This window comes from Canis lupus, chromosome 4 (genome assembly GCF_003254725.2).
Source record: "Canis lupus dingo isolate Sandy chromosome 4, ASM325472v2, whole genome shotgun sequence".
Lineage (NCBI taxonomy): Eukaryota > Metazoa > Chordata > Mammalia > Carnivora > Canidae > Canis > Canis lupus.
This window is the reverse complement of record NC_064246.1, coordinates 18,839,279-18,862,109: the sequence shown is the minus strand read 5'-3', so window position 1 is coordinate 18,862,109 and position 22,831 is coordinate 18,839,279. Positions and strand designations below refer to the sequence as shown.

Here is a 22,831-nt window from a genome sequence, read left to right as displayed (position 1 = left end):
TACAGTAAAGGAATCTCATCAGCCTGTATGTTCCCATCGTATTCATCAAGAGAATGGTCAATAAACAATATATATGTGGTAGATGGAATCTTTTTGTTCTCCTTTCTCTTTTGTAACTCTTATTGTCATGCAGAGGGTGCCCAGAAATCTCGAGCCTACTATTCTCTTGATATAGTGCTCAATTTTCTTGACTGCTCCATTGAAGCATCAGAAATTTCTTTCAGTTTCAGAGGATTTTCAAATGCCGTATAACTTCCAGTGAAGTACAGAGTACTAGAAGCCATGGTACAGAAGAGTATGAATACTCATTCAAGGTATGCTTCTTCCTCTTAACTTGCTACTTGCGGCTGTTTGACCTTGAAGAGTCTTTTTTTTTTTTAAGATTTTATTTATTTATTCATGAGACACAGAGAGAGAGAGAGAGAGAGAGAGAGAGAGAGAGGCAGAGACACAGGCAGAGGGAGAAGCAGGCTCCATGCACCGGGAGCCCGACGTGGACTCGATCCCGGGTCTCCAGGATCATGCCCTGGGCTGAAGGTGGCACTAAACCGCTGAGCCACCGGGGCTGCCCAACCTTGAAGAGTCTATATAAATATGGAAATCAGTATGTGTACCTTGCTTCACCAGAGTGAAACTTGTAGAGTCTAATACTGTGTGGCTTGATAACATGATTTTTAGTGTAATATAGGATGATAAAAACGTTTGATCAGGGGTTCCTGGGTAGCTCAGTTGCTTAAGCATTTGTCTTTGGCTTGGGTCATGATCCCAGAGTCCTGGGATGGAGCCCTGCATCAGGCTTCCTGCTCAGCAGAGAGTCTGTTTTTCTCTCTACCCCTTACCCCACTCATGCTCTTTCACACTCTCTCTCAGATAAATAAATAAAATCTTTAAAAACAACAACAAAGTTTGCTCAACCTAACTTGAGTTGTTCACTTGATTTAGGATAGAAATATACACAACAGGCTATACAAGTAGAAAAATAATTTCGTATTAATTGGCTAACATTTAAAAACTGGAATTGAGTGAAGGGCCATGGAATTTAGTCATTATGGATTCAATTTTGAGCAAAAAAGCAGATCTGGTTTCTCTGCGTAAAAAGTTTCTACAAAACTCTGGATTCCTCTCCTGTGCTGCTTCATATTTTTAGGCCTGATTCAGATTTTTTAGTTTTATCATGATAGATCTCTTTATCTAGGGCAAAGATATGAAATATTCTTATTTTTAGAAACACTGTTTGGTTGTTTTTAAATGCTCTGATTTGCACTAGGGACATCATTATTTTCTGTCTACCTAGGAAATCTAATGGGAATTACTTTTAGTATTTATAATCAAGACACATGCTGGAATGTTTTTTAAAAAATAAATATGTTATACTACATATCTTAAAGTATGAGCTTAATCCTCTAGAGAAATTAAATTTGCTGATGCTTAAAAATACCAATGTGATTGATATAGTATTTACACTTGACCACCTGCTAATGAACTCTCATTCACTATTTATTTTCTCTTGGTAAAATTATACTTAAATCACACTGCAGAATAACCCACAGCTACTGAAAGATCTAAAAGGAAAAATTAACAGAACTGTTACACTTCTTATATGTTAATTATTCTCCAAATTGTGTTTTATTTGTCAGATAATTTCAAACCTTTTAGTAAAAATCACTAATAAATATGTTTGAGGCTCTAACAAAGGTTCATAGGGTACTTAATTATCTAAAGTTTACCTTTAGCATGAGTCTTTGTTTTAGTAATGAGTTTTTAAAAAATCTCTGGTGGTATCTGTCAGATGGTATAGAGAAAATTTATGGCTCAAGCAATAAAGTTTAAGGTCCCAATTAACTTTGGATTCTGGGAGTCTATGAAATGCTTGTGAGACTTTGGATGTATTATTTTAGATGTTTACATCTGAAATTTCCACTGGGCATGTACAGAGTAAAGATACTTGACCAAATTAAAAAAAAATCTCACTCTCGGTGCTTCTCATATATCTCCATACTGTCAATGGATTTACTGATGGGTTATTTTGTAGAGCTGAGTTAGATACAATGTAATGTTTGCATTCCTATTTGGCTTCACTCTTATTACTTTGGCCTGCCAACTTAGTCCCAAATAGATAGAAATCTTTTCTTTTTCTCTGAAATTTGGAGGAATATCTAAGTTAGGCTTCAAATGAGAAAGTTCATACCATGAGTCAACATATTTTCCCCCTGGTAGAAAAAATAAGTGGTAGCATAAAATGGTTATTTGGCCTTAAAAATGTTATTATATGTTCCTACAGAAACAGTTCTGATTCATATTAATTTTAATATACTTCAGGGGATCCCTGGGCAACTCAGCAGTTTAGCCCCTGCCTTTGGCCGAGGGCGTAATCCTGGAGTCCCGGGATCAAATCCCACATTGGGCTCCTTGCATGGAGCCTGCTTCTCCCTCACCTGTGTCTCAGCTTCTCTCTTTCTCTGTGTGTGTGTGTGTGTGTGTGTCTCATGAGTAAATGAATAAAATCTTTAAACAAATTTTTAAATATACTTCAAACTTATTATGAAATTACATATTTATATGTGTTTGATATGGACCAGGATTCAGAAATGCTTATTAGTTCATGAGTGGGGGTGACATGGCTTTCTAAATTCTGTTAGGGCAAGCTCCATATTTTGTTAGTTCTTTTCATTCTTTTTATTCCTGCTATGCCTTAGATAAAATAGGAACTCAAAATATTTTTGAATTAGTGAATTATAATTGAAACTATTTCAGATTTCCAGGTATGCATATGATAATTAAATAACCTCAGAGTAGTGGGGAGAATTTAAGATAATTCATGCTATTATTGAATGGTTTTGTGCTTCCTTGTGAAAAGGAATCCTATTTAATTTCTCTACAGCCTTGAGATCTTTGGAAGATTAATGCATCAGGGTTAATGTCAGTGCAATCCCTTAGAATAGAGCAAAGTGGAGGTGGGAAGGGGATGCCCTTATAAACTTCATTCCTACCTAAGAGGCATCTGGGAAGTCTAGTGAATGGGCAGAGAGGTTTGGATGATAATGAAAAACCATTTATAATATTGCCAGATAAAACACCAGATAGTCCCAGGGTGTAGTCCCTTTCTCAATGTGTCATTCACTAGAACAAGGTTCTGATGTGTAAAAATTTTCAGCAATACTTATCAATTTAAACAAATATTCTCTTGCATTATCCTCTTGCATTATCCTTTATTCCAGCCTATTTGCATATCCTTTTTTCATGAAGAGCTGTTTACTGGACAGATGTCTTCTTAGATCTACTCACTCTTGCCTGAAATGCAATAATTATTTCAGTAGCTGTTAGCATATTAAGAAAACTTGGGTGATTCCATCCACTTCACATTGATTTGCTCTTGTTGATTATTTGCTGTAATATGTTAAATGATTGCTCTTGAATGGGTCAAGACAAGCAGTGATTCACCCATTTTGATTGCTATAAATATCTTTGAAGTTACCCAAATGTGCTTCTATATTATTCACAACTCTTCTAAGTCATTAATAAATATATTGAACACCTGTGCTAGCACTGATCCCTGAGGCACCTCATTATTAACCTAATTGCAGAGCTTCATGATATTTCATTTAACCTTGATTTTACTACCAAACTTTTTTCAAATCAAGACATTTTCAAATTAATGATAAAACTTTACCTTTTCTCCTTTGGTTGCCATGGCTCCATAATTGAATTTCCACATTAAAAAAAATATGAATGAAGTATCACCAGGCATTCATTTTTTAAAAGTTCAAACAAGAAAATAGTCTTATACTGTTGTCTCCCAGTTTTCACTCAAATTCTGCTTGTCTAATTCTTTTAATTGTTTGTCTTCATCAGCTATTTTCAAAATGTTAGGGTGTGGAAGCCATAATTCTATAATTCTATAATCCCAGTATCATTGTTTTGGATACAGTTTTATCTTTTTGTGAGTCCCAATGCCTCAATGCTATTTTATCAAATTGGAGCCAGGAAAGGGAAAAGGAGATGGAATTCATTTTAGCTGACATTGCAATTCATCAGTGAAGCCATTACAAGTGAAGAATGAGGTTTGCACCTTCTGGTTTAAATCAAGCTTATAGAGTAGAGTTTTATCTAATGTTGGAGCTAGAAAGGACTCTGAAGTTCACATGGTTAAATTTCCCTCATTTTTCAGATAAGCAGAAGCCCAAAAGATGAATTGACCTTGATGAATGAAGGTCACACTGATCAGAGCTGATCAAAAGCAGGGTTCTGCTTTTTACTCTGTTGTTCATTCCACTGCAATCTGGCTTAGGCTTTTATTATTATTGTTTTCCACTATGGGTAATTAAAATTTTCTGTCTCATTTATTCTGAATTTTTGACATGAGTTCTTCTTTAAGCCTCTTTTAGACCATCTGTATCTAATCTAATTCTTTTAATCCCTAACAGTAACTTGAATATAGTTAAGTTCTCAATAAATATGTATTGAGTGGGTAAATAAATCTAGAAGCACACTATGTATTTAGCAAAATCTAATATATATAACAATACAATATGTATATATACATGCATATTAAATTATAGTTATTTACAAGATTTTTAGTTTTTATCTTGTGGATCTATATCAGTCATGAAAATCAGATCATAAAGCATATATGTTGTTTTCCAACCCTGACTTCTAAGTGGTTAAGCTTTTGGATAATTAAATTTATTTGAACTGATTGTAAATAATACTGAGTTTTTCTATGACATTGGGTGTTTGTATCCTTTATATTAACTTTAATATCACTTGCTCTAAGACTCTCAAATCCAACCAAATTCTCTCATAGATATTTGAGCTATTTTGGAGAGTACAAGGAAAAGAGTCTACATATGAGAAGAGTCCTACATAAACTCAAGGAAGGAAGCCAAAGATATTATTACTATTGATCCCTAACCTTTTTGTCTTCTACAGGAGGCATTATCAGAAAAACTTGTGTTTATCTACTTTAAATATCTACTTAAATTTATTTTTAATAGTAACATTTCAAAAACATTGAAATGCTCTTCATTACTGTTGGAAGGTCACCATTCAAATCAAACAGTCAACATGCTCTCATGTGGATAAGTCACTCTTAGGAAAAATTATAAGCACCTTCAAGGCGCATTATGTATTTCAGATTCATGATTCATCTGCTTTGGGGAAAAGTATTATTTCCTGGCACATATTCAAATGCTGTAATTTAAGACGTTTATAGTAAATTATTATACTACTGCAGCAAACGAAATTAATACAACTCTAAGAGTTATACCTAGGGAATGGTTGATTCATCTAGTTGGATTTGGTTCATTGTTCTTTAACATGGTAGGAGAAAAATTTTTAAAAAATGGATAACTGCTTTAAGTTTTTTGTCAAATACCTATTGAGGCACGTAGCAATACTGAGTAGGAATGTAAGTTAAAAAATAATATAAAGAAGCAAGCAGAAAGGACTAAGCTGCTAAAGTTCCCTACAGGTATTTGAATATTTTGACTTAGCAAGTGTCAGTTGAACTGTTATTATGAAACAACTAAAAGCAGCTCTTTTTTTTTTTTTTTTTAAAGCAGCTCTGTCTTAAAAGAGAGTCTCATTCTGTTTCTAGGACACGAAAATACAGTTTTTGCTTCTTCCTCCCCCTAACTCTGTTTCCTATCATCCAATCCTTTAGAAGTATAGGTGTAAATCTGTTATTGAAAAAAATGACATCTACAGCATACTTAGGGAATCTGTTTCTCTCTTATTTTCTCCATGGTCACTATCATGATCACCTGAGTGTTCATAATTGTCTCATTTATATTCTTGTCAGATTAATTGCCTCCATTCAGGGGGCCTTTGGGTGAAGCATAAATAGATGGTTTGTTATATTTTTTAATTTACTTAAATATTGAGCTAAAGATGGAGTCTATAGTATGTACAGACTGAAGTAACTCCCACCAATATGACCTGGGCTTTTGATAAGAGTCATTATGGGGGTTCTGAACTGACACAAGATCCTCCAATGCAGGTTACTATAGGCTTCTTAGATATATAATGTAATTTCAGGGATACCCACATTTAAATTTTCCCAGACTTAGGTCTCTCCTTGGGACTTTTTTGATTGGGGTTGACCCAAACCTGCATTATATTCCAGAAGACTCAGCTTCAGTCCCAAACCAAAATCTGAGATTTTTTAAAAGGAAATAATTGAAGTACACTCTTCATTGTTGATTCTTAGCAAAGAAAAGCCAAGAAAAAGCATAGAAGGTGATATCCCTCTCCACTGAAGGCCTCCTTTCCCCAAAACACACACACACACACACACACACACACACACACACACCCTACTGAGAACTGTGCCTGTGATGAGTCACTGATAGTGTGATATTTTTAAGTATTTAGGATTTGGAAAAAAATTAAAAACCATTAATCCAAATTTCTTACCTAGCTTTATGTATGTACTGGTAGTAATGTAGTTCCAATTGCATGTTTATATTATAACAAAACATCTGGAAAAATAAGAAAAAATTTATAGAGACTCTAGAATACATATATTTTATCTGAACTAGTCTTACTAATTCACTTAAATAAGATTTTTATTTGTAATTTTATATTGCACAGGCTCATAAATTAATTTTACCCTATGAAGAGGACATCTTTGTTTTTACAAAGATTATACTCTTTAAACAGAATTGAAATGTAATTCAGAACCTTGTCTATGTTTAATTCAAAACTGAATGGAGAGGTCTTATATTCTAGAAATTTAACTTGTTAAGTGTATTGGTTATGTATATAGCTAGTGTATCAATACCCATTTGCTCTTTTTTTAATTTTCAAAGAAAGTTGTGAGATAGGAATTATATAATAATTGGGAACAGAATGCAATATTTTAATATACATTTTCTTGATTTTCCTTTTCTTATATCTGATCTCTTTTCTCTGACTTTAAGGAGTAATGGGTTCTAGGACATTGAAGTTAAGGTGGGATTTGCATGCCAATTGAGAGTTATTATGTTTTAAATTTGCCATTATTGCATGCTTTATAAATCTGGCTGTTGGACTAAAGTATAACTACATAAATACACATGAAATGCTATAAGTGAATGTGTTTAAATGCTGCTATGGGTGAAATTTTTTGTTTTCCTTTCTTCACATGAATTTTTAGGGATTACAGACTGAAGTTAATCATGATTACATTTTGTATAAAATATGAAAATGCATTCATTTTAAATATAAATTTTGGAGATTTTATTCATATTTATTTCATAATTTTTGAATATGGCACCTAAAACCAACATTTTAAGTTTCAGAATCTAATTTACTTATTATCCAAATTCTCTGAGTTTAAGTGGAAAGATACACTTTAAATAGTATCATGAAATCACGTTGAAAATATTTGTGTGTAGATAAAGTTGGTTGTACTTGAAAAACTACTGTTCCTTTAATTGGGACTGGGATTAGGGGTTTAGGCTATCTAGGAAGGTGGAGAGATGAATGTTTGAATATAGTTATCATGATTTATGATCTACAACCTATAATTAGATTAACTCAAGAGTTAATAAAACCAGGAAAAGCTCAATATTATGAAAATGTCAAGAACCACTTAATGGCAACCTATAGACTTTTCGTTTACACCAAGAAAATACTTTAAAACAAAAAAAAAATGTTGAGAGCTTCCTTTTTAACCCTAGTTAGCTCATTTTAAAATACACTTTATTGGCCTCTTTAAACTGCACCTGAGAATGTTTCTACTAGTGGAAAATATCTTTAAATATATGTCCTACTTTGCTTAGCAACTTTATATCTGAAGAGCAGTATATTAAAGAAGATGTGTGCTGTGTATGTGTGTAGATTCGTAATTTTTTTTAACAGTTTATAGTAAGATGAAAATTAAGGAACTGAAAATCCTTAATTTTGATTACTCAGTGATGGGTTAGTGGAAAATGGGGATAAGTCTAGAAAGAAAAAAAAAAAGGAGCATTCCAAAGTTCAAATTATACTACCATTGCAATATGAATCTAAAATGCTTCCAGAATAGCAACTCTAGTTTACTTCCTTATTTATAATTTTTGCTTCCCCTCAAATAATTTGAAACTTCTTATAACAAAAGACATATGAAATAAAAAGAACAATATAAGAATTAAACAATATGAGGAAATAAATAAGAAAAGAGAAAGCCAGGACACTCAACAAGAAAGCTTACCTGTTTGCCATGCTATGAAGTATAACCCAGCTCAGAGTTTCTGAGCTGAGATGTATGTAGTTAGGATGTGTTACAGGGTTCTAGCATTACTGGGGATAACCCTTTTTCAGGGGTAATTATTCCTGGATCTAGCTCTAAAATAAAATTCTCATGTGTTCTTTTAAAAATTGTGTTCCATGATATGATGGTTCCAAAAAATGTAGAAGCATATATCCCCAAAGGCTTTTTCTCATATGGACCATTATTACATGTGAAGGGCAGAGTTCAGTGTATATGTAGCATGTTATGCAGCAAAATTAAAACAAAACAAAACAACTGAATGTCTAGGAAAGATAAAATTGATTTTAGGGTTAGAGATGAAAATTTAAGGGAAATGTTCCTTTCTACTCTAAAAAATATTGGAAAATAGGATAAAATGTCTTCTTGCCTTGATTCTTAAAGCCAAGAATTCCTTCCCTGAAGTACAAACCGGGGTCTATCACCTTTACCTGCTCTGTTTCCCCTCATTTCAGAAAGAAAATGAGGCAAACTTGATCAAATAAGTGCTGACAAGATTCACTCTATAGTGCTTATATAAATGTATTCTGCATCTACTTAAGATTCAGATTTTAGTCTCTAGTTGCATAAATGTAAGGTGTGGATCAATTCTATTAGCAGAAAAGGCTGAAAATTGAAAGAGAAAACAAGACAAAGGAACTAGATCAGTTAAAACATTTTAATCACACTGCAGCCAAAAGAAATTAAAGAAAAACCTGGGAAAGAAGAAATTTTTATGGAAGCATATGATTTCAAATCGGGTATGAAATAAGATAATTATAAAATTTCTATAATATACTGGAAAGAGTAGAAAATGAAGGTATATTATCATAATTGACAGTTATAAATAAATCAGTTGTTCATTATTTCCATTGAAAGAACAAACTGACAACAACATTTTTTCAATGTGTGAATGATTCAGTTAACAGCTTTTCATGCTTCATTTCTGACACTTTTTGGGGGGAGATAAAAATACTGAAATGATTGAAATACTATGCTGGAGTGATTTGCATATAATCTATTACTAACTGTTACCCTTATTTTTAAATGACATTTCCCCCCTAGAATGAAATAGCTTAAATCCTAAATGCTTCAGGGTTTGCTTTGATAAGAACCTTACTATTTGGGAATTTCCTAATCAATATAATGTTGATATTTTTCATATATTAAAACAATTATATTGGTGTTCCTGAGATTGGTGTGTTGTTTGGGATATCGTGATTCTGGGGAGAGATGGAAATGTCCTCTGGTGGTTTTCTTTTTATCCTGCTATCCATTACACTAACCACATGTCAATGCACTCGAGTGGACAACTTTCTACCACATACTGGTTGGACAAAAATAATTTTAAGAGATATTTTAGTATTTTTTTAGCAAGTCTCATTAACAAGTTTCTAGATCTTTAATAGAATACCACATGTACAGTCGTATAAAGCCAAATCTTTGATTATTCAAGGGATTCATAGAAGCCCTAATATCCAAACATAAGCAAAGAACTGCTTTCATGAAAATATCAAAAGATATTTTTTCAAGGGAAGATTTAAAACTTGTATGAAATTTCTTAAGCTCTGGGATATTCAAGTTATTGAAAAAAGGATGCTACACCATATAGGTTTGATTGTCAAATCTGGTCCTGAGTTAAATATAATTTTACTTATACTTTCTGGTAAGCTAATAGAGCTATATAATGTGTTATAATTGGACAATTCATATTCATAAGATAAATTAATATAAGCTTTTACTCTCCAAGTCTTGTCACTTTTTGTCATTATGACAAGCACATATGTACTATCATATATCACTCAAATGAGAGGTGGATAAAAGGAAAAAAAAAGACACAGACATGAAGAAGAGTAAAATAATGAGAATAATGTATTAATCTCCCTGTGGTTTATTGAGGGTGCTAAAACTTACTATTGCCTGCTTACTTTTCTATAAAATTCAACTATGGTGTGTTTTGATGGATGGAGAAATTGAATATACTTTTATTTCTCATAATTCAAAGGACTGATAAATTATGCCATTTTATTTAGAATTGTGTCATTGTAAGTTTCTATTAACTTTAATTTTTAGCCTATTTGTTCCCTTTTTCTCATTTTCATACTCCTTCTATTTTAGTAAATGTTTTCAAAGCAAGATTTCATGGGGGAATGAACTTATAGCAGATTTAATATGCTATGAGAAATTTAGTAGCGATTCTAAAATACAGCCTGTCTCCTAATGATCACTAGCTCAAAGTGTTTAATTATGCAGATGTTTTAATCTATAAATTGTCACAAGTCCTTTTGAAAATAGATGGGTTATAAACCTGAAAAGGAATGGTGGATACCATCAAAGCCTTGTCTCTTAGCTAGCTTTACACCCTATGAGCATGGAATTTCTAACCAGCCGGTGAGGATCTAATAGTGTTTCTCAAAGCCTTTCAGGAGAGTGTCCAATTATTGCCATTACCATTCCATCCTGTTCCTATTGCACTCAGGAATATAAATATCAGTGTTTTATGCTAGTCCTAACAGATTCAGGGCCACATGAATTGAAAAACACATTAATTTTCTTTGTAAATCAACTGGAGTTTCCCAGATTTGATTTTGCTGCCTCTTAATAGGAATTAAGGATAGTCATGAAACTTCAGAAACTTAAGAGCTTTTATAATTTTATGGTCACTAACTAATTATAGACCCTACATAGGTAACATATTAAAGATAACATTTAAAGCATTCACATTAAGGATGTTTCAGGTATATAGTATAGCACAAATTGTGGTAGTCTAATGAATTTGGTTTCATAGGCTTATTTATTACAATATATCATGGGCCACACTGTAGAGAACTATCTAGAGTAAAAATGTATATATAATTTATTTTTGAAAAATAATTGTATATGATATACATTTCCATGTATTGGAGATACTCATGGCCACTTTTGTCATAATGCACACTCTTCATAATCCACAAGAGTATTTTAGGAGAAGAATATTAAGATTCTTGGCACTTATTAAAATAGTATTATTCATGATGAACTCTCTTCATATTAATATCAATATACTCTTAAATTCTAAAATTAAAAAATATTTATTTTCCTAAGTGGGGAAGATCAGAAAGCCATGCCTTGAACTAGTTACTGAATTTACTTTTCCTATTTTGGCTCAGCTTAATGCAAGGTGCATTCTGGAGGATTATTAGTAAGGAACTGCTCCAGGCAACAAACAAACAATAGAATCCTTTGGGAATAATGGTATTCTTATAAAGAGATGTGTTTGTTAAGGAAAATAAAACATATTTAAGGAAGTTAAGAGTTAGGGATACCGAACACTACCAAAGCAACTATGCTTATTGCCATATCAGATGATCTGACCATCTTACTAATATTTTTTCATTTTCTTAAAGAACTTTTGATAGCAGCAGAATAAAATACAAAAGACTCTCTATGTGTAACCTAATTCTTATTCACTTTAATAGCAGTCATGTCATAACCAGTAATTGGTGAAAACTTAAATTGTACAGGCAAATACACCTCTTCTACATTTTTTTTACATATTCCTGAGGTCAGAACTGCAGTATAGATTTTTTGACACACACAGATTGGATTTGCATAATACATCTTAAAATAAACAAAAGGAAAAACTTCTTACAATCCATGACATTTTTTTATTACTTATTATTTTATTTATTTAGTAAAATTGCATATGTCCCACATTTATCATGGAATGGCTCAATTGAATGCTCTTGATTTGAGGATTAAATTTATAAGATTGTGGGAGGGGAAAATTAAAAATAACCTTCCTTAACATTTATATACAAAACAAATTCAAGTCGTTAGGTATCTGAGGAAAATACCAGACCCAGAAACTACTGGAGTCTTAGATTTCCAGAAGCTAATATCTGCACAAATCTAAAATACCAAACTAATTGGAAATGGAGAGCGGAACTTGCAGGACAGGTGTGTGTCATGTGACTGGCAATCTTTAGAGTCCAGGGTTTCAAATACACTTATTTTGAGGCTTTTTCTGATTTTCTCCCAGCAAAATTAATCATTCTTTCCCCTTCCATCCTATAGCATCATGCTCAGACTTCATTTTTAGAAATAATCACATCAAATTACAATCATTTACTCACTTTTTAAGCATTTGATCACTTTATTGCCTATCTCAGTCCTTGGCATATTATTAGTAAAAGCTAAATAAATGAATAAATACTTATTTGATTGAATTTAATTAAAAACACCAAAGTATTGTGGCTATAATATAAAAGACAATCATTATACAAAAGAAAGGCACACTGAATAAATACATGTGAACGAAAATTTGTTAACTATCAAGTGAACACACAGCTAGCTGCAAGTGAATTGTCCAAATATGAAGCAAACTTTGATGGAAAGAGAACATTTCTCCACCTTATTTGACTGTACTGTAGAAAAGTAACAGCCTTATTGACAATTGTCTATACTTTTAAGGCAGAAATAATTCTGCATATTTTGTTAAATTTTGATATGTTCATAAAATATTTTGTAGCAAAAAATAGTGAGTAAATATGGGTTCAGTGGTGAGTCTGTTTTCTATAACTAAAATGATTTTGATCATGCCATTTAATCATATTCTAGTTTAGTTTCTTTATTTGTGAAATGTTGCAATCACAAAGCATTTTTGTTTTTGCTCTTTGGGATAAAAATTCTGGCTAGTATTTGCCAATATTAACTTAAAGACTAAAAAGGTTGAAAAAAGAAAAGCTCAATATATTTATAGGCCATTTACTCACATGATGCCAAACAGTAATTTGACTGAGAACGTTATGTTATTAACCTCTAAGAAATTATCTAATTCACATAATTATTTTAAGTTAATGAAGTTGCCTGAATCAGTCTTCAAAATGTTTTATGAAGATCTTACTGAAACTGATATAAGACAAAAAATTAATATGACTTAAACCTCCCCCCAAAAGAAAGGTAAAATAAAATGAATATATATGAATATAAAAAATAAGAAAGTAGACAAAAAGGTGGGAAATATTTATGCCCAAATAGAAATGCCAAAACATTTGCTTTGGCAAGAGTAAGATTTGGCTCTGAATTCTTAGGCAATTGGGATAAAAATTGAGCTTGGTTGGCATTTCTCTGCCAGACAAGCATGAATCTAATAAATATTATTCAAATAATAGATGTCCATATATAAAAATATAATACTCTTTCTTCACTTCCTGCTCTCTTCATTTTGCCCAGTCTTAAATTTTATGTCAGTTTCACTTTTGCCCAGAGTTATCCTCAACAATTTGGCTATCTTTGATTTCATCCATTGACTGCTATGTGCTCTTGCGGGTATTCAATTTAGCTTGGGAATTTATTTATTTTTCTTAATATGAATATCTTTTCTCTTTGCTAGGACTATAAGTCTCTTGAGAATAGGAAATATATGATATAATCTTTTGTATCTCTCAAAGATTTTTTACCTTCCACTAGGCATAGATTAGGTATGTAATAAGCATCCATTACATTGTTAAAATGTCTTCAGTTATAGCTTTAAGTGAATAGACTTTTAAATTTAAGAGTTGGACTTATGAAGTGGACTTAATATGGGCAGTTAGTAGCGGTCACTTTGTCAGTATATCTATCATCTGGATTTGAATTCTTACTCTACGATTTAGTAGCTCTATGTTATATGATCACTCTGAGCATCATTTTCCTTATCTTCTTAAGGAGATAACAGTGGTACTTACTTCATAAGGTTCTCATTAATCCTACTAACCGTATTAATGAGGATTAAATGAATAAATGTAAAATGTTTGGAAAAATAAACATTAAGTGTTAGTCATTTTACCTTAAAATGCTCAATATTAAATCATTCTTTCTGGAAATAATTAAGTAGAAATTTCCCTGGTGGCAGTTATGGCGCATAATCAATTATCTAAGGTCTGTCCTCAGAAAGTGAAAGTATATGACAAAAAAACATGTCATCGTTATAGACAATAATATTTATAATCTCAGTAGCAAGAAGGCATGCATTATCCGAAAACCATATTAGATCATTAAGTTAAAAAGATGTGATCCCAAACTACATTTCTGTTTTATATAAAGTGTTTATCCATTAGAAGACTCTTCTTCCAATCTCATTATTATAGTACCAGGGTGTCGTACTGAGCTCACACAGTTTTATCCCATAACTGAAATCAAAGGCAAAGGAAAAGTCAATAAAGGCCACTACCCCAGCCTTATGTTTTTCTTTCACAAAATGATGAAGTATGACAAGGATTCATTGTGAAATAGCCATATCACTGAACTTAAGATTCCATCAAATCCAAAGGCAAAAAAAATGTTGACATCACAAAGATCTCAAGTAGTTTTCTGTATAGCAGAGTTCAGAGTTCAGTGTCTTTACCTAGATCTATTATACATGTGAGACTAGAGCTGGGATGGCTCTTATCTATAGGCTCTTATCTCAAGGCAGTAAATCCTTTACTTTATAAATGAATATGAAATAAGACCCATAGATAATGAATGTTACCAGTGTCTAGGTCAAGAATTGCTAGAAAGGACTTTAGAAACTGTATTTCCAGCTCTCCTTTGTGGTGGATATGCTCTTCTAATACTGCCTTATAGGAGAGCTGAATGACAGAGTTGGTCCAGTCTTTCACCACATTTTCATTAGACTGTTTAGGACATTATATTTATGGATCTGTAATTGAGATAAAATATATCATTGATATAAAATAAAATGGTAAGAACAGATGGAGTATATTTTAAATACAATTTTTTTTCTCAATAACCTAGAATTTGACTAGGTATATGTGAATTAATGTAATTACTCATATGGTTGAAGCAGCAATTTAGGGTTTATAGTTTTAGGCTATTTCAAAATTGATCTTGAAAAAGCATTTGGTATTTAGTTTGAATCTTTTATCCTGACTTTTAATTCTCTCTCTGGAGAAATAATAGTGATAGTTCTTAAACTAATTTTTATTCTTAATATTTTCTCTTTTGGTAGAATTAATTCTATCCATCTGTCTATTATTTGATATATATTGCTATCACAAATATCTGTGTGCTTCTATGCCCCCAGCCAAATATCTGTGGCTCACAGTGTCCATATTGGCTTTTACGATGACATTTGTTAGCATAAATGTCATTGAAATTTTAATTCTTCGTCTTAGTTTTAGAAGTTACTTGTAGATTAATGTCAATAAATCACATTTCCTTCACTTACCTCTTTGGTATGTGTAATTTTTTGTCCTCTTCATTATCTTTCACCAAATCTTCAACTCAGCAGTCATCTTTGTTTCCCCAAATCAGAATTACTCTAGATTTTCAGGTAAAATTTTTGTATAGTGGTGGTGGCGGCAGAATGAACACATGTAATGGTATTAGATTTAGGTGTGAGAGCTTCTTTCTGGATTTATTGTTTAAATGTAGGGCATACTTTTGTCACAATTATAGTAATGCTAGTTTTTAGTAGAAATGTGGCTTATGGACTATTTCACTGGCTCTTGAATCCCACATGGATTATAAAAGACAAGTGGACAACATGTTCAGGTAGTATGATAGAGTAAAATGCTAATGTAGTTCCTCAGTTATATTACCTTGGGCTGGTGCAAATTCAGGGAGAAATAGAAGAGGCTTTTAGCCCAATGGTTTAATAAAATGCTTTTTAGATGCTAAGGGAATCAAGAGACTTAAAAAATCATTTGATAGCTAAGACCAAGGCAGATTTAACTGAAGATTGAATTTAAAAATAGATATACAAAATTTATTTGGTCACCTGCACATAATGATGAAAACATTTACAAAGCCTTAACAAAGAAAAATATTTTTTTATTTAAACTGTATATGGTGTTTTGAGTAATAGAACAAGCAAGGTCTATGTTATTATAAAGGTCATCTTCTTGCTTCCTTTATGTAGTGTTCTCCCATTACACATGTCATTTGTGTAAGTAAAAATTCTCTTTAAAAAATATCCCTACATAAAATCATTCATAGGAAATATCCTGCAACCCAAGCCATGTCATTGCCAGTTAACATTTTATGACTGTAGATTATTGGTGTTTTTCTTTGAGTTGTCATTTGCATGTGGTTACTTTATTGACTATAGAGGTTTTGCTTCAATGGATAATCTTCCTTCCATTTTCTGCCAGTTGAAGATTATATTGTGGAAACTAACATATTTTGTTATAGCTTTATAATGTAGCTAGGAAAATTGGAAATGAAAATACAACATGAATATTTGGGAGTATCTTTTCAGGAATTTTTTCTTTTAAATGTCCACTCCTAGAATAATGTATAAAATAAAGGAAACAATATATAAAACTTCAAGAAAGTAATGAACATTTCTTTCCATTAAAGTTGCTGATTTAGGATTTTGAATGAAATCTCTGCAGGTGCAAAATAGTTTAAGTAATTTTTTCTGTTTCTGAATAGGAAGGTATATTCTTTCTCTGCTATCTTCAGACACACTGTTTTAATGTATGAGCCTAATTATATTGATTATGGTCTTTTCTCACTTCTGAAAAAAGTGCTTATGGGGTGATAGGAGCACATCCCTAGTGTCTGATGAACTAGTTTTGAATATCTGACTCTCTTGCATGAACTTTAGCAAGTTATTCAACTAAATTGATACTTATTTTCCTCTTCTTTAAAATGGTGATTTTACCTATTTCCTAAGATGGTTTGAGAATGAGATAAGGAGATCACAGAGCTGATCATAAATCAACTCTTTTCTCTTTCCCCACCTCTAGCTTTCAGCTGTTTTATTATTATCCATGGGAGAAAATAATAAATTTTAGTTTAGTGAATAACCCAGCTGATTTAAGACTGTTTTTGTATACTTCTATTGAAAGAGCTAATGGGGAACAAAATTTATAAACAACATAATCTGTCAAGAAACAACCTGACCATTTTATGTATAGTTGTTCTTTGTTCTGCATTCCTCCAGTCAGGAAATTGTTCAGCCAGGCTTAGCAAACTAGGATCACACTGGCACAAGAAAGCACAACAATTAATTTTAGACTATAATAAAAAGCAGTTGAATGACTTAGTGAAAGTAAATTCATTTGAACAGTATTTTACAAAACTTAGCACACATCAGAAATGAGCTCCAGAGATTCTGATTCAGTAAATTTAGTATGGACCCAAAGAATTTGTTCTTTTCTTCAAAGTAGGCTCTCTGTCAAATGTGGGGCTTGAACTCACAAACCTGAGATCAAGAATGCCATGCTCTACTGACTGAGATAGCCAGGTGCCCAGGAATTTGCTCATAATTGTAACTTTGAAGATATGATAGGTAGCAGAAGTTTAAACCAATAAGTAGAGGAAAAAATTACCTGTCAAATTTATCCATTCATGTTGTCTTAATACTATTTTTCACATTAATGCAAATAAACTCAGTAAGTGAAAATGATCATCCTACAGTGCTCAAAACCTAGTCAGTCCTTCTTTTATATAGCCTGTGGCAAAGACTGCATCATAGAACCTTCAAGGCCATGTCGTACAAGGGTGCTGTGTTATATAACACAAGATATATTGCAATCAGCTTAGAAAAGATAAATTAGTGGGTGATGTTTCAGATTAGAAAAAAAAGGATTTACTTCAAGGATCCTTTATCACAAGGTCCCTTGATGCATTTACAATTTTATTTGATTTATATAAAACCAATTTTCACTTAGCTTTTAAGTAAGACATACATATAAAACAAAATCTATAAATGTTTGGGAAAGAGGAGGAAGAAACTCAAAAGAGTTTCCTGAATCCTAGGTGGCTGAGGCATTCTGTTGCTTTAAGGTCACTGTTCTTAATAGAAAGGTAAATAGTCAGCTGTGGACTTTTTAAAACATGAATTCTACCCTAAATTTAAAAATGTTGAATATAAGCAGCCTCCTATCTAACAATAAAATCATAATGCAAGGCATGAAAGAGCTTTAAAAATAACCCATCGCCACTCTGGTGTATTCTTAAGTGTTTCTTCCCCCATTATAGTTGATAATAAAATGAAACACAATTGCTATTGTCAGTCTACTCTACCCTTGTGGGTTTGTAAGAGTTTTGAAAGCATGGATCCTGGATTCCCTGTCTTGGTACCTCTCTAGTTAGGGACAGTTGTGGTGCGTTAAGAAGGTCATAGCAGTAGTTAGAAGTTCTTACTGAAAGACCAGAGCATCCGTATTCTGACTGCATAACCACCCCTCTAGGTTGTGGGACTTTTTATGTGTTAAAAATTTGTTATACTATTACCCCGAGTAAACCATTAAGAGGTATATTGGTGTAAGATGTTACTGTATCTGCTTTAGAGATTTCTCACCCTTTTTCATGAGGCCAAATATCTGCCTGTCCCACTATCTTTTCCTTTGTGTGCTGTCATCTACCCAGCACATCTGATTTGTTTCTTTTAGCATACTAATAATTTGCATCATCATGCTTTCAGTTTCTTTACTTATTTTGAATGTTTAGTTTGAGAGATGGTGTCTATTTTCTAGTGAGGAGCAGACAAAATGAAATATCTTTACTCCCATATACAGTGGTTTTATTTTAGAAAATATTTTTGCAAAGAGATATTGCTATTTCCAAGGTGTTTGTGGAGTCTGATATGATTTCAAATAGTATCATGATATTTGTGTTGAATGTTGAATGTAGACAAGTTTTCTTTCCTTCTAAAAATATAATTTATATTAAAATCTATATGGTTTTATGATTTTTCTAGAACATTCAGGAGGGACTGGAGATAGAGATTTGGTAAAAATGAGCAGATCAATAAAATTTTGTTTGCCTGTTAGCATATGTTTGGCATCTATACATCAATTTGAATAAATTCATTTCATTTTTAGTAGGAGGAGAATAGAGAAAATTATTCTCTATTAAGAAAGGCATAAGAATTCAGAATTTAAAAAAAAGAATTCACAATTTAAGAAGTACTCTTGCTGAGACACAAAAAGGAAAAAAAAAGAAAAAAAATATAAAGGTCTTCCCAATTAGCTCTGAAATGAGCATGTGTTCAGTTGAACATGTGTTGAACATGTGTTGAACCTCGCACTATGGATCTGTTTTATAACCCACACAATCTCAATTTAGATGGTCTTTGATTTCTTTCCTTGTGTTTCTTGATTTTTATGTCCGTACCTTGGGTCTACATATATCCACTTCTTGGAAGCAACTTATCTTCACATTTACAAATGATATAATATGTTAAGAAATCTATGACTTCCTGTACTTTTTGAACAAAGAGTTTTAATGTGAGAGCCCAGAGTAGCACACAGAAAGAGTTCATTTAGCTCATATATTATACAGATAGAAGAACTGAGTTAAATTAGGAATTAAACAACATGACAAACATTTTTTTTTTCATTCTGTTCACTATCTCTGGAAAGTCTCTGGCTCTGATCAGAGAGAAGGCTTTTACTTTATTTAGCCTTGTGTTCTTGAGTAAGTCTCAACTTCTTTGATATTAATTTGTCTTCATGGGGGTGGTTATGAAGACAAACTGAAATAATTTATGTAAAATGTGGTTTGTAAACCTCAAAACACTGCATAAATTTATTGTTTGCTGCAGCTACTGCTATATTGTAACCATGCTGGGTCAAACTGCACTTTACAACTCCAAATACATCAACATTTCTGTTATTTAAGTGAGTGAGCGATAAACACGGAGGGAGACCTGGGGACAGGGTGGTTAGGAAGAGGAAATAGGAGATTAATGAATGCTGAAAAAGATAGATTATAATTAAGGTTTAGACACAAATATATAAATTGCAAATGTATGATAAAGATTCCAGACATAGTTTCCTCTAATAGGTTTTCGGTCCCTTTTCCACCCACCCCTGTGGCTCTGAACATGACAAAATAAACAAATAACTAGCACCTTCTTCTTTTTTTTTCCTTGTAAAATATCCATTGGTTTTAATTTCAAATATGAAAAATCCCAACTTAGTTTATTTGGTCTTACTCTATTAAGTCTTCGGATACACAGAGCTGTGGTTCTAAGATGACTGCTTCTACTTATAGTTGTTTAGGTGAATTTAAAATGTTTAAGAAAGAAAGTTTGCTTCAGGATATCAAGGGCATACATTTGTGAGACTCCCTGGAACTTTATATATCTAAAAATTATTTATTAATTTGAAAATGTCCGGAAATAGGTATAAAATGTTTATTTATGTGAATGAAAAGATGTTGAATCTTTGCAAGGACAACTTCTGAGAAAAAAATTGCAAATGACATTTTCATTCACATAATAAATAAAGTTTTGCATCCAATTTCAGACCCACAATAATAGATTTATAATTAATCCTCTATAAATTTGGTGTGTAAAACAAAATCTCAATGTAAAGGATTAACTACACTGACAATAATATATTGCAAAGAAATTAGAGATTGGAAAAAATAAAACTTAAAATTAGGTGTAAAATGACAAAAAATTTTGAATAGCAAATAATTTATGCAAAATGTGTTACAAAATCTGGTTTGCTAAGTAATTGATACAAGTACTGAGACATTTAGTTTCATTTAAATTAGTAAGAGAGTTTGCTTCTTCCAATTTTTTTTGAGTGTATATTTTCAACAAAAAATCTTTAAGTTCATTCTTTAAGCTGCTCTTCAATTTGCCATGATAAATCCGCATAAGACTGACTTTTGTAGATATAATGTCTTTGGAAGAAATAAGAAATTAAAAGTTTGACGTTGTTTTTGACAAATTCTTTTTTTCATTGTTTTTGATTACGTTTGGCCCTTGTTGCTCAACCTATTTTTGATGTCATGAATACAAAATGACAACATAAAAAAAGCATTTCTCCTAGTGCAATAGCAATTGAAACTTGTAGTTTTATATTAAAAAACACACAAAAGAATGTGTGCATACCAGAGATAAAATAACAACAGTTTCAAACAATAACCTGTGTCAAGCAAACAGCAGAAACAAGTTGATTATTTCAGCCTCTGAAAAGTTAGGTTTTCATAATTCCATTTAAATTAACTTATAATACAATTACATAATCAATATATTATCTCGGGTGGCTTCAAATTACTCTGGGTTGTTTTTCAGAAACTTTAGAGATGAATCTCATTATGGATGGCAACATAAACAATTGAGAACATATGAGGATGTTTACAGTTTACTTGAGTTATAAAGTTCTCACCATGGCTGATATCTATATCGAATGAGCTATCAATGTTTAGACTTCTTCCCCAGGAGAGAATTGATGTAGCACATAAAGTGAAGAATTTCACATATTTCCTTTGAGATGTTCCCAAAATATAGCCTCACAATTCTAAATGAAAAGTTGTCTTAAAATCCAGGCACATTTTGCACTGACTTGATGGTTATTTTTAGGTAAACCACTTTAGTTAATTAGGAGAAAATTTGCTAGTGTACAATTATTATACTCTATCCTTCCCACCTTGGCCTGAAAATAATGAAATCTAACAAGTTTTTCTATGTCACTGGCAGCTGCACCTTTTAAGTGTATCAAAGTCTGTTGCTGTGGTTACGGCCTTTGTTTCCAGTGATGTTTTGTCCATGCTTCCCCTTACCCTTGACAATGGGCTGCTCAAAAGAATGAAATAATGAGTCAATTCATTCAGAAATATGTTGTTAAAATATCCCTCTTTATCATTACATTTCACTGCTTAGAAACTAGGCTGTAATTCAAGGCAACAGTTAAGTCTGAGAAGAAGTGTTAAAAAAATCTTTGATTTTTTTCATTTATAAGAAAAACCTGCCTATGTAATTGAAGAACTTCTTACAAGTCTCAACAATTAAATCCTTTTTGGTTAATGTATTATTTCTGGAACAAGTAGATAAAATTCTACGCAGTAAGCATGATAAAAATCGTGCATGTTTCGCACAGCACAGAATTTTAGAGTCAAGGTTTCTGGGCACGAAAGCAGTAACAAAACAGTCCCTACAAAACTGAGTAACTCTGAATAACACAAGAAATAATTTTTTGTTAATTTAAAATTTTAGAAACTGAAATGTGTAAAGTTTGTAAAGTAAAATGTAATTAAATTATGGTACTGTACATACCAGTTGTTTCTATAATTGAAACTTTACAATATGAAAAATACATTAGCTCTGTACAGTTTTTACAGGTAGGTAGGATGAGTTTTGAAAAAAAAAAGATTCTTTCTTTCAGGGTCAGACTCTGTTTAAGTCAAAAAAATACTGCACAACTTAGCTAATTACAAAGTGTAGACTTGAAACAATTCATGTCTTCTTTATTTCATGAATAAATCTTGGATTTTTGTTTCACAGGGGATTTTTGTTGTGTTTTGCTGTTAGAGTCCACAATGAACAAATCTTCCTCATTTTGTCCTGGAGGTTACAAAGTTGGGTGGCAACCCTGGGCTACTGATTAGCTCAGTTAAGCCAGCTGCTGTTTATGGTCACTGATTTGGCCAGCTGTTGTGATTGTGCTCAGATCCACCTCAGTCTCTAGGTGTGTTTCCATCGTATCTTCCTGTGCATTCGTTTCAAAGGACTTATGAGAGAGAAGTTCATGATGCACCCCACAGTAACTTATTGTGGGCTGGTCGTATGCCAGAAAGGTTGACACATTCATTGATAAAGGTATCTGGAGAAAAAATGACATGAGAAAAATCAGTTATAAAACAACAAACCACTTTGGGGGCAAGATTCGATGACTGTGAAGTACTGACCCC

At 32.2% G+C, this 22,831-nt stretch overlaps 2 protein-coding genes across 8 annotated transcripts in view; one reads left to right on the top strand and one right to left on the bottom strand.

The window, feature by feature from the left end:
* The window catches only part of CTNNA3 (catenin alpha 3), a 1,671,697-nt gene that overhangs the window by 533,684 nt on the left and 1,115,182 nt on the right, over window positions 1–22,831 (top strand). The gene's annotated exons all lie outside the window — the stretch shown is intronic.
* LRRTM3 (leucine rich repeat transmembrane neuronal 3) overlaps window positions 11,641–22,831 on the bottom strand; it is a 170,730-nt gene continuing 159,539 nt past the window's right edge. Inside the window, exon 3 of the mRNA XM_025435196.3 lies at window positions 11,641–22,743. Coding sequence (XP_025290981.1) covers window positions 22,534–22,743 — 210 coding nt within the window. The 3' untranslated portion in view covers window positions 11,641–22,533. The remainder of the gene's footprint in view (window positions 22,744–22,831) is intronic.